Source organism: Sphaeramia orbicularis, chromosome 1, assembly GCF_902148855.1.
Source record: "Sphaeramia orbicularis chromosome 1, fSphaOr1.1, whole genome shotgun sequence".
NCBI lineage: Eukaryota > Metazoa > Chordata > Actinopteri > Kurtiformes > Apogonidae > Sphaeramia > Sphaeramia orbicularis.
Genome location: NC_043957.1, coordinates 51,701,701 through 51,713,208, shown reverse-complemented (window position 1 = coordinate 51,713,208; position 11,508 = coordinate 51,701,701). Strand labels below are relative to the sequence as shown.

The 11,508-nt window shown below is 37.7% G+C and overlaps 2 protein-coding genes across 2 annotated transcripts in view; one reads left to right on the top strand and one right to left on the bottom strand.

Annotated features, from left to right (window-relative positions):
* Positions 1–3,812: 3,812 nt before the first annotated feature.
* On the bottom strand, positions 3,813–5,430 carry dctpp1 (dCTP pyrophosphatase 1). The gene has a single exon (XM_030131493.1). It carries the CDS (start codon positions 5,349–5,351, stop codon positions 4,839–4,841), a length of 513 nt encoding a protein of 170 aa, XP_029987353.1. The 5' UTR covers positions 5,352–5,430; the 3' UTR covers positions 3,813–4,838.
* A 155-nt stretch (positions 5,431–5,585) lies between these two features.
* The window catches only part of gatb (glutamyl-tRNA(Gln) amidotransferase, subunit B), a 34,830-nt gene continuing 28,907 nt past the window's right edge, over positions 5,586–11,508 (top strand). Inside the window, exons 1-3 of the mRNA XM_030146994.1 lie at positions 5,586–5,736; positions 7,456–7,609; positions 7,701–7,814. Of these exons, the coding sequence (XP_030002854.1) occupies positions 5,588–5,736; positions 7,456–7,609; positions 7,701–7,814 (417 nt within the window). The 5' untranslated portion in view covers positions 5,586–5,587. The remainder of the gene's footprint in view (positions 5,737–7,455; positions 7,610–7,700; positions 7,815–11,508) is intronic.

Sequence of the window (11,508 nt, the reverse complement as noted above, 5' to 3'; positions counted from 1 at the left end):
AGTGAATGTTTGCTTTTTTAAATGGAATTGGAAACTATACAGGGTGGGGAAGCAAAATTTACAATGAACATTTAGTTGTTTTTTCTCAGCAGGCACTACGTCAATTGTTTTGAAACCAAACATATATTGATGTCATAATCATACCTAACACTATTATCCATACCTTTTCACAAACTTTTGCCCATATGAGTAATCAGGAAAGCAAACGTCAAAGAGTGTGTGATTTGCTGAATGCACGCGTCACACCAAAGGAGATTTCAAAAATAGTTGGAGTGTCCATAAAGACTGTTTATAATGGAAAGAAGAGAATGACTATGAGCAAAACTATTACCAGAAAGTCTGGAAGTGGAGGAAGCAACAATAAACGTACCAAAGCTTTTATTAAAGCTCTCAAATCCAAAATCCTAAAGGATCCAACCAAATCCATGAGAAAAATGGCAATTGAACTTGAGGTAGACAACAAGACCGTTAGAAATGCAGTAAAATATGATTTGAAGTTAAAATCTTACACAAGAACACCAAAATACTTGTTGACAACAGCAACAAATCCAACTTTCGCAACTTTTGGGAATCATGTTTATGGCCGCCTTCTAGCCCAGATCTAAACCCTCTGGATTCTGCTATTTGGGGCGTTTTAGAACATGCTACCAATAGAACATCACACAGCAATGTCGACTTTCTTAAAGATACTATTAAAGAAGAATGGGAGAAGTTGTCAGCCGAATATTTGAGGAACACTTGCACAAGTTTCAGGAAGCGTGTGAAGGCAGTTATTGAGAAAGAAGGAGGACACATAGAATGAAAACATTTTCTATTATGTCAATTTTCTTGTGGCAAATAAATTCTCATGACTTTCAATAAACTAATTGGTCATACACTGTCTTTCAATCCCTGCCTCAAAATATTGTAAATTTTGCTTCCCCACCCTGTAAATGCTCTGCTTGGGTCTGAATTCTTCATTAATTCAACTCCACAGGTCCATCTTCAACCCTATTTCTGTGTGATGACACCAGAAAGGTTGTTTTGAGCGCTGGCCCTTTAAATGCACATGGCCCCACCCTCTCCAGGTTGTTGACTGTGCTGTTCTGTCCTGTTCAGCCACTTGTGTTTGTTAATACAACCAACAACTGAACATTATAGGTAATCGACTCTTTTTCTGTCCCCATTGAGGGGAATCTAATCTTCCGATATCATTAACTGTATGTCAGTAAACCAGCTGAAGGGTGTGTACAACAGATGGCACACACACTCACACTCACCTGTAGTCTTGCAGACCCTCTTTGTCTCTCATAGGAATGGTCTCCCTGGAAGACAATATACAGATTTATTTTATTTACATAGCACTTTTTAAAACAACACAGAGTGCTTCACATAAAGGAGAGACAGATCAAATCAAATCAAATTCTAAGCCAATTTACAGAAACCCAACAGAATCCTACAGATTTAACTACAAATATGGCACCGACAATGCAGGTGTCATGTGGACAAAAGGCTGAAACGATATTAAAAGAGTGATATTTTGCTTTTTTAAATGGAATTCTGTATTTTAAAACATTTCCCTGTGGTCTACATAAACTGTAAATGCTCTGCTTGGGTCTGAATTCTTCATTAATTCAACTCCACAGGTCCATCTTCAACCCTATTTCTGACTAATGACACCAGAAAGGTCATTTTGAGCGCTGGCCCTTTAAATGCAAATGAGCAACTTCACGCCCCACCCTCTCCAGGTTGTTGACCGTGCTGTTCAGCCACTTGTGTTTGATAATACAACCAACAACTAAACATTTTAGGTAATCGGCTCAAAGTTTGGACATATTTTCAGTATGGACTACAACTGCTGCTGCTGACAAACAATTATGTCGTACTTGGAGAAATGTTCGTCGGAAGTCTTAACCTTATATGTGCAAATGTCATGATGTAACTTGTCATAGACGTAACAAATTAAGCAGGAATTTAAACAGGTTGCAGAAATCCACTCAATTTTTGCCAAAATGAATATAAAGATAGCTTTGCAGCACCTGGAGGGTTCAAATTCAAACTGTATGAACTATTAGGGTGCAAATACACAAGTAAATGAACCAAAAACTAATAAAAGTGGGTTTAGCAAAATATGACCCCTTTAATAAATCTTTTCATGAATGAAATGTGTTTCAAAACTTATGTCCCTCCAGTAAAGATAGAGGCTGTGTTCCAAATGTCATACTTCTGCTTTCACACAGTAAATACATACTGTTGAATGCTGTGAGCATATACCTGGGATGTGCAGTGTCTACAAAAAAGTATTCACTCACGTGGCTCTTTATAATGTTTACATTTATAAATACAAAGAACAAAAATATAAATGAATAATGTTTTTGCTGTAAGTTTTATGGGCTGCAATCGAGGATGTAAATTCATTCATTTATTTCAAGTGAGCAAGTATTTAATCAACAGAACACATGCAGGTACAATCTGCTGAAGATCTAGTTTACAGTTGACAGTTTATGAAACTAAAGAAAATATTGCATAGGTTCAGCTATAACATTATTTTCAATATTTAACACCCACGGGGATATCTAAATTCACCTTTTGGTCTAACGCTCACATATCAGTGCATTAATAAATTGTGGAGATTCTGTCTATCATGTTAATTATTTTCATGAATAGTCGAGTGGGCTGATGTTGCCAACACTGACTTATGTGATGTCATTCTCTCCTCTCCTTTTATACTAAACCAGTGTATCTTAAGACAAAGGAGACACTAAGGAAGCACTGCGGCTCTTTTCAATTGCTTTTAAAGAATTTCAACAGCTCTTATTATGACTAACACTGAGATTCTTTTGGGTTGTTTCACTCAGTTGGGAATCTTCCCGAGCAAAAACAACTCTTTGAACCTGACCTTGGAGTCGTACTACACTACAAACAAAAAAATTAAGGATATTTTTTCATTTTGGGGCTTTTTTTTTCAGTTGAGATTCTTGCACAGCACTTTTTACTTTTCTGAGTGTGAATTAAATTGAAGCACACTTTTTTTAATGACCAGACATAGTTTTATTTCCAAAGGGCAAAAACGACAAAAAAAAAAAAAAAAAAAAAAATCCTTAACTTTGTTTGTAGTGTATGTTGGCAAACCAATAACTTGGTATGCATTCACTTAGGTTTACAAAGCTATTTTTATTGTTTCTGTGCTATTTTTCATGTATGTTTTGCTTTTCTATTATTTTGTTGTCTTTATTCTTGAACATTTGACCAGTTCTTAGTTTTCTTTCTATATAATATATAGTACAGATGGCTTCCTATCTTGAACTTTGACCTTTTCTTAGTGCAAACTTTGTACCAAACAAAAGGTTTGTAATTTGGAATCCACATAAAGTTTATGCACTGCAGCTTAGTTAATGTGACAGGACCCCCACCACCACCAGACCCTCTTAACCCATAAAGACCCAGTGTTACTTTTGTGTCACTTCCAAAATGAATTTTTCTCTATATGTAACCTTTAAGTGATTTATCACCATTGATCATATCTCCCTTATTTTGCATTTTTTTGGTGTAAATCATGTGTTGTTCTATATTTAATTCACTGATCATGTAGATGTTCATTAAAGTTCAGAGTAAAATTGAGGGTTATTATATCAGAAACAGAGAAAACTGAAGAAAATAACTTTTTCAGCAAAAATATCAATAACTGATAATAAAAACAAGTGCGCCCATCCACTATCATTGATCCAACTCCATGGGTTTTACTGGTGAATCCATTTTGCAGAAGATGACAGTGTTTCCACGTTCACTATGGAGCCTCTGAACATCCAAATGGATATCAGACAGCCGTGAAAAGATGACAAAATGTATTTTACAACAATTATTTACATATATTGATAGGATTAGAGGATCTGAAGTTATTAAACAGTTTATACCAGTAGATGAATTTGGTCACCAGGGAGGTTTGGGTCATTATGGGTTGGTTCAGAAAAAAGTTCTCAGTATAAAGCCAAAATGAAACTCCTCCCTCCAAAGTAATCATAAAGTTCAACTCTTCCAAACCTCTTACAAATGTAAACATTTAAATTCAGGATTTAACTGTCCACTGTTGCATTAGTAGATTACATTAGCTTCAGAAAAGTATAACCAGCTCCAGGATCCCCATCACGTACAAGACAGCTGCACTTTAACGAACACATGAATGTGGGCTGTTAGTACATAATGCTTTTACAAGTGTCTTTTTAAGATGACAAATGAAAAACAAACAGGGGACAGAATTAAAGCAACTTTTACTTTTGGGGAAAAAAAAAAAAAAGTTTAACAGTGATGGGAACAAGAAAGTTCAATTCAATTCTGACAGAAAAACAAGATCAAAACAAAACCTTCCCATGCAAAACTATTCACTTATTTTTCTGCTTTTCAATTTTCCGCACCAGGCTTGAACCGTGCAGTATTCATTGGACAAGTTTATGCCAAAATAGTGGAAGTGACAGCATCACTTACTAGAGAACAACTGCTAAATAGGGCAGAGCGAGAAATATGTAGTTCCTAAAACTCCCTAAATGCAGTACACAACAACCAGAGTATGTGGTGCCTATAACTGACTCACACCAATGATCAGAGTAAAAGCAGGTTTTAAAAGTTTGAGTAAAAGCCAAGTCAAGTGCCTGCCCTACTTAATGTGCTCAACAGGAGGGCAAACACACACAAACAAGTTAAGAGCACTCAGAATTATGTAACATGCAACAGTTCAGGCCAAGGACTGAAAAAAAACAGCAGCAGGTCCAGTGGTAGGGTGCAGTTGAAGAGCAGCATGTTGAAGTGTGCATTGACCCAGGCCATCATTACAAACAACGTCCCACGAGTGACACCAGTCCAACTCAGTCCTGGTACTCCGTGTACTTCTTGGCCGAACCGTGGACCTTGCTGGCGGGATATTTAAGTCGGTTTAGAGCCATTTTCCGTAGCACCGCCTGTGGAAGATCAACGTGGCACTTCTCCGCCAGCTCCAGCAGGTAGATCAACACGTCGCTCAGTTCGTGGGCGAGCTGCTCCCGTTCGGCTTCGGTCCAATTCGGCAGACCCTCGGCCACCTCCCCCCGCCACTGGAACAGCTCCGACACCTCTCCCACCTCCCCGACCATGGCCAGCAGCAGGTTCCGGGGCTGGTGGAACTGGTTCCAGTCCCGTTCGTCCGTGAACTCCGCTTGCATTCTCCGTATGTCCTCCATGGTGGGCTGGGGGCTGAAGGTAAACCTGCTGGCGGTGCCGGCTCCTCCGTTCTGCAGCCTGGACGGGCTCAACCCTTCCGCTGCTGCTCCGTTCACCTTTGACGAGTGTTTCTCCTCGTCGCCGTTTCGCGTACACACTTCTGTTTCATTTGTAGCCATCATGTTGTGTAAAAAGTCCTGAAGTCAGCTACAAACAACAAGTTGTTCAGCAACTATGTACCATGCGTAGAACTCCCGCCAGTGATAAGACCGGAAATGACGCCACTTCAGGTGGAAGTACAATTCTACCTGCGTCTGGGAATTGTAGTTTTAAGTGACAAATATCACTTCAGACTTACATATCAGATGTCACCGTAAAAAACTACAATTCCCGTGGTCGATAACGCCCTATAGACAACATGGCTGCCTCCTGTGCAGCAGCAAGTGAACTTCTTCACAATGTTAATAAACAAATAAAATTATTGTTTCCAAAGACTTCGTGTGTAATTCGGCGAATAAGCACAACAGCGGACAGATGGGACAGTCCAACACAAGTGAAGACAAAACGGTATGTGAAGCTGCTAAGGGGGAATCGTTTGTGCTGTTTTGTCTGTGTGAGCTGATAACTGACCTGTGTCTGGACAGTAAATATGTTTAATGTCATCCTTCTCACGTAAATATCGTAAGTCAAAAGGTGAAGACCTTTCTCTGCAGAGTCCAGTGTTCTTGTGGACTGTGGGCAATAAACAATAATCCCAAATATTACCTCTTAAGGGTTCAGTTTTTATTACAGTCAGCAAAAACTCAACCTGTTAAGTTGTTTTATGTAGTAGTTTATTTATAACATTTGTTTTAAATGTTCTGCCTCTAGATTTGTAAAATGTTCTGGTTCTTGGTGATTGTCTTGTTCTGATCACAATCATTAAAACCCCAGGTTTATATTTGTTTTATCTAAATGCGCATTTCAATATATTATTCATTTACTACAGTATTTTTAATGGTTAGATGCTGAAATCATAAAAGCTGCAAAAGTCACTTTAAATATTATAACACTCAATTTTAAACTTTAAAAATAAAATAATTATTAAACATTGGATGTGCATTTATCCAGAACATTTTCACCCTCACTTACACACATTCACGTACCAGCTACACACACTGTGGGTTCAGTGTCTTATCACGTTGATGTTTTTGACTGTGACAAAAACATGTAAGAGCAATTAAAATTGTAGTTCGTCAAAGTGGAGCCCATTTTATTTACTAGATTAGTAATGTAGAAGGGCATCATGTCACATAAGTATATCATATGTTTTCATTTAACATGTTGATACCAAATAAATGTCATTGAGTAAAAAGTACAGGATTTCCCTCTGAACTGTATGAAAATGTGCTGCATAAAACCATGAAAATGCTTCCTGTAAAAAACATCTTTGTGCTTCCTTTTTCTATACTTAAAATTGTATTTCAGTCCAGTGCTTAACTCGTTGTACTTAGTAACACTTCACCTCTGCTGTTGAACATAAAGCATCACAGTCTGTTTCTGTGATTTATATTTTCCACATCTTTAAAACTAACGGGCTGCCTGTTAATAAGGTCCAGTAGTGCTGGAGACACTTCCAACATTATGTGGGTCATGTGGGCCACAGGCTTGAACAGACGGACCATTATTTGATATATATTACGTGCTGATGGAGTCTCTGGCTCATTGTGTGGTTATGTGTTTTTATGTAATGTTATTCAAAAGCCTCTGTTTTCATAGTCACTCTTTGTATAAACTTGGTCCAACTCCATGCCATGGCCCTGCTTTTGAACACATAGACTTTAGAAACCTCCCTCCAGAACTACTGACACATTTATACAATTAGTTGTCAAACTGCTGAGCAGCACCTTCCTCTATATCAGATGGGGTTCCTTTATTATCAACCATAGATACAGCATGTTTTGTTTTTGCTTAACTTTTGTCAACCCGAACACCAAAATGTAACCATGTTAAGCCAAATTATGCTGTAAGTTTGAACCCTGTCTGTAGGGGGCAGCACTTTTTAATGTCATTTTTATTATACTGACCACCATTTTCTCCTGTAAAAGCACTCAGACTTCATATTCAGCATGAAATTGAGACACGGCTTCTGTTTGCGGTTAACTTACGTTAATCGACACCTGTCACCCAAAAATGTATTTCCTTTTGTCATGGTATATGCAGTTAAATTTCAAGCTGAGTTATTTCTCCTCACTTCTGTTGTAGGTTAGTCATTCTTTAATGCTGCTCTGCCTGCCTCTGCTTTAGCTCTCCACAGCAGCTGGTCGGGGTGGTGGGATTAGAAATCCATGCTCAGATTCACTCCAACACCAAGCTGTTTTCTGGCTCAGCGGTTCGCTTCTCATCACCTCCAAACTCCCTGGTGTCATTCTTTGATGCATCCTTACCTGGCACGTTACCTGTAAGTTACAGGATCTCACTTAAAACCCTGCCATGTTTCCTTAAAGTCTTTCTTATCTAATCACTGCAATTCATCCAATGTGTGTCTCCAGGTCCTCAACAAACGATGCGTCGAGGCAGCAGTCATGACAGGATTGGCTTTCAATTGTACCATTAACAAGAAGTCCCTTTTTGACAGGAAACACTACTTCTATGCTGACCTCCCAGTAAGTCTTTCATTCCTTGTCTGTTTTCAGTCGGATGGTGATACTACAGACAGTATTGTGGCTACTAAATCTAACAAATAACCATGTAGGAGCTGCAATTGTCCCACACATCACACTGCATCATTGCTTTCTCTCACATAAACTGTCCTCATCTGCCTCCAGCTTCTCCATTACAACTTTCCTATTGAACTTTCCCGGTTGTGAGCTCTAATTAAAGTAGTGAGCAAGTCTTGCTGAAGCAGCAATAGTGCAATTTGCCACATGTACAGACGAATGACACAGAAAGCTGTTAAGGAAAATGACCAGTGTTTTTTTCACTTAGCAGCTCATTTCCTTCAATGTGCTTCTATTTTTACATTATCCACAGGTCATTTCCCCCTTTGCTGATCATTTGGATAGCCCTCCTTTCACTTGCATAATTTCAATCATCACTAGAGTTGGGTAGTGTTATCTAATGAACATTTCTGGATGTTCTGGACATGGACCACTACTGTTTTAATTATGACAAGTGTAAAAAGTCTCATTAGTGGTTAGTTCTAGATCACAGATATATCTGTGAATGTGGTAAGAGATATTTTAAGATGCTTGCACTTAGTAATTATACATAATGGACTTGACTTTAATACCAGACATTATGTAGGGGTTATGGAGTATTGATTTTCCAAACTCTCAACAGCAGAGGGAAGTCTGGTACCAGAACACACTTAGGACTACCAAAACCACCAACAAACCAATGCTATGTATTCACAGACTGTATCAGTCACTGAATAAAGTATAAAGATCAGGGTTTACACACATCTGTATAATGGTATCATTAAGTTTTCTTTTTCAAACTAAATCTCAGAGCCCCTTATTTCAACACCTGGTAAAATGTCATTTTGTCCTAATCTTAAAGTGCTGCATCAGCCGATAGTTTACGTTATAGGTCTGTTAGCTTCGCTGTGTTTTTAGACAGAAAACAGCCGCAGGAAAAAACACAAATCTCCTCTCTTCTGTACGGCTTTTGTTGTCAATAGCTGCACTAAAGATCTGTTAGGAATCTGTAAGGAAAAAAGCTCAGAACTGACACAGTTTTTTCTGAACCGTGGATCAACAAATGGCAACTTAGCAAAGACAATGACATCCCATAATAACTTCATATCTTCATAAGCCTCAGAATCAAACTCACCCGTGTAGACGCAACACTGATTTCATCATCAAACTCCATTCTTGTCATTCACTGCTGTGTCCAGTGGTGAAAAACACTGGTTTTAGTTTTTATCATTTCAATACTTTCTTTAACTCCAAAAGTTGTTTCTTAATGGTTCTCATCCCATCTGATCACTTTCTGGCACTTTGGTCAAGAGCAGCATAGGGTTAAATTTGCTCACCATTGGAAACTGCCAGAGTGATTCTCTACTCCCCCTAGTGGTCACATAATTCCATAGGCGCGTCAGTATGAACGTGTTCAGTTCGTATCTCTGCAGTCTAATACACTGGCATCTTTGGCAGAACTTCAGAGCTCTGTATTCTAAACACTAATGATAATTTAAGGCTATTTCAATATTTGAAGGTGTAAATATTACATAAAACCCTTTAAAGTAGGTGCCAGTGTTTTTGTTGATCAAAACCCCTCATACTGATGGGACTGTGTTAACTCCCTGAAATACTTGCTATTACACTGGTCTACAAGGAAAATGCTTCCAGAATAAAAGTAATGAAATTTTACCACATGAGAGTCACTGATAAAGAAAAATCAAGTCAAAAATGCTGGTTAGCTGAACTTTCCAAGATACAGCCTTGGGTCAAAATGTGAAATTCAAGAATTAACGAGAGAATGGGTTTGACTCAAAAGGATTATTTGTCTCAGAGCTACAAGATCTACTTCAAAACACTGTCTGCACATTAGAATACATTCACTTTACAGGTTCTATTTAGTGGAAGATTTATAAAACTATTATATAAATGTACATAAACCAATATATATGTGTAATAACACTTCATCATATACCTTGAAAACATCAGCAAACCGGCACTTTTGTCATTTATTTTCCAATTAATCTTATTAAAATACGTAACATTTAGCACATTTAATCTCTGAAGCAAATCATTTCTGAAAAATTGTAGACCAGTGTTATAGAACACGTGTCCTCTTTTGTAAGGCTTGGAAACAACTCACTTTTTAATGAATGCCATGTCTGTTCACGTCACTTTGTATGAATCATTGCCAGTGGACTTGATTTCTATCCATCTTCGATTATGAATGGATTTACGCTTGTCTGCAAAATTTTATTGCACCTTCAGTGTAGCAATGAGCTGTCATCAACTTGAGTAACATTATCATCACATCCCATCTCTGCTCTGCGCAGGAGAGGAGAGTGTTAAATGACAGCCATATGCTGCAGAGATTCTTACTTTGACTTTTAATGAGTGTGGCACGCAAATTAGGTAAATAACATGAATAAAAACTGTATATTTACACGGTGTACTGTGAATATACATTGTCACAGGGTCAATATACGGGGCCACTGGCACTGGGATTTCCAGTGACCCAGAATAAATGTCAATACATTTTGGGAAAAGTAGGTTAAAGTTCCAATTTTTTATGAATTTTTAAAATTCTTTTTTTTGCCCATTTACTTATTATGGGCAAATTTTCAGATGTCTGTAACAGCAAAACCATTGATTGAATTCATAGAAAATTGGGTGTTTTGGATTGCCAGTGACCCAGAATAGACATCATTACATTTTGGGAAAAGTAGGTTAAAGTTCCAGTTTTTAATTAATTTCTTAAATCTTTTTTTCCCATTTACTTATAATGGGCGAAATTTCAAATGTCTATAAAAACATCGATTTTGTTTCAGTTTACTTCAAACTTGGCACATACACTACAAACAAAAAGTTAAGGATATTTCTTTTTTTTTTTTTTTTTGGTCAGTTTTTTGGTCATTTTTTCCATTAGTAAATAAAACTATGTCTTGTCAGTAGAAAAATGTGTTTCAATTTAATTGACACACAAAAAAAGTAAAAAGCACTGTGCAAGAATCCCAACTGAAAAAAATAGCCCAAAAATTTAAAATATCCTTAACTTTTTGTCTGTAGTGTATATAGAGGCAGTTGATTTGCTGACATCAGCACATGCAAAGATATGATGACATCAGCAGAATCGACGCTAAAATAAGCTACAATACATGCAGGGGGCGGGGTTTGTTGTGCCTGGCACCACTTGTTGTAAAGGTTTTTATTGATTTTCATTACATGTGCTTTATTTTATCAGGGGTCAGCTTGTACTAACTTCAGTATAGTTTGACTGTGGTTAAAAAACAGACTGTGCTAGATGCTGTGCACAGAAGAAATTAATTACACTCTATTGGTACACAGTTAGACAGAAAATGACCAAGACATAAGAATTCACAGTGTTGCTCAGGTCTTAGAAAGGCCCAAACCCCAGAGCAGATGAAAAGATCAGGGAATGTGCTGTGCTTAAACTACCATCTGTCACTTTCCTCTCGATCTGATTATATGTAATAGAATTTCCTACTTCTTTAAGCGTATATAGCAGACGCTTAGATGTCTTTTTTTCACCATGTGCGTTTGAGGTGAGGAAACGTCTTGATTCAAAGCACTGCAAAAATTCTGATTTATTTCATGTGCAACTGTGTGTTGAAGGAGTTATCTTTTGTTTCCTTTATGTTTGCATTCCGAGGTGAGTCGC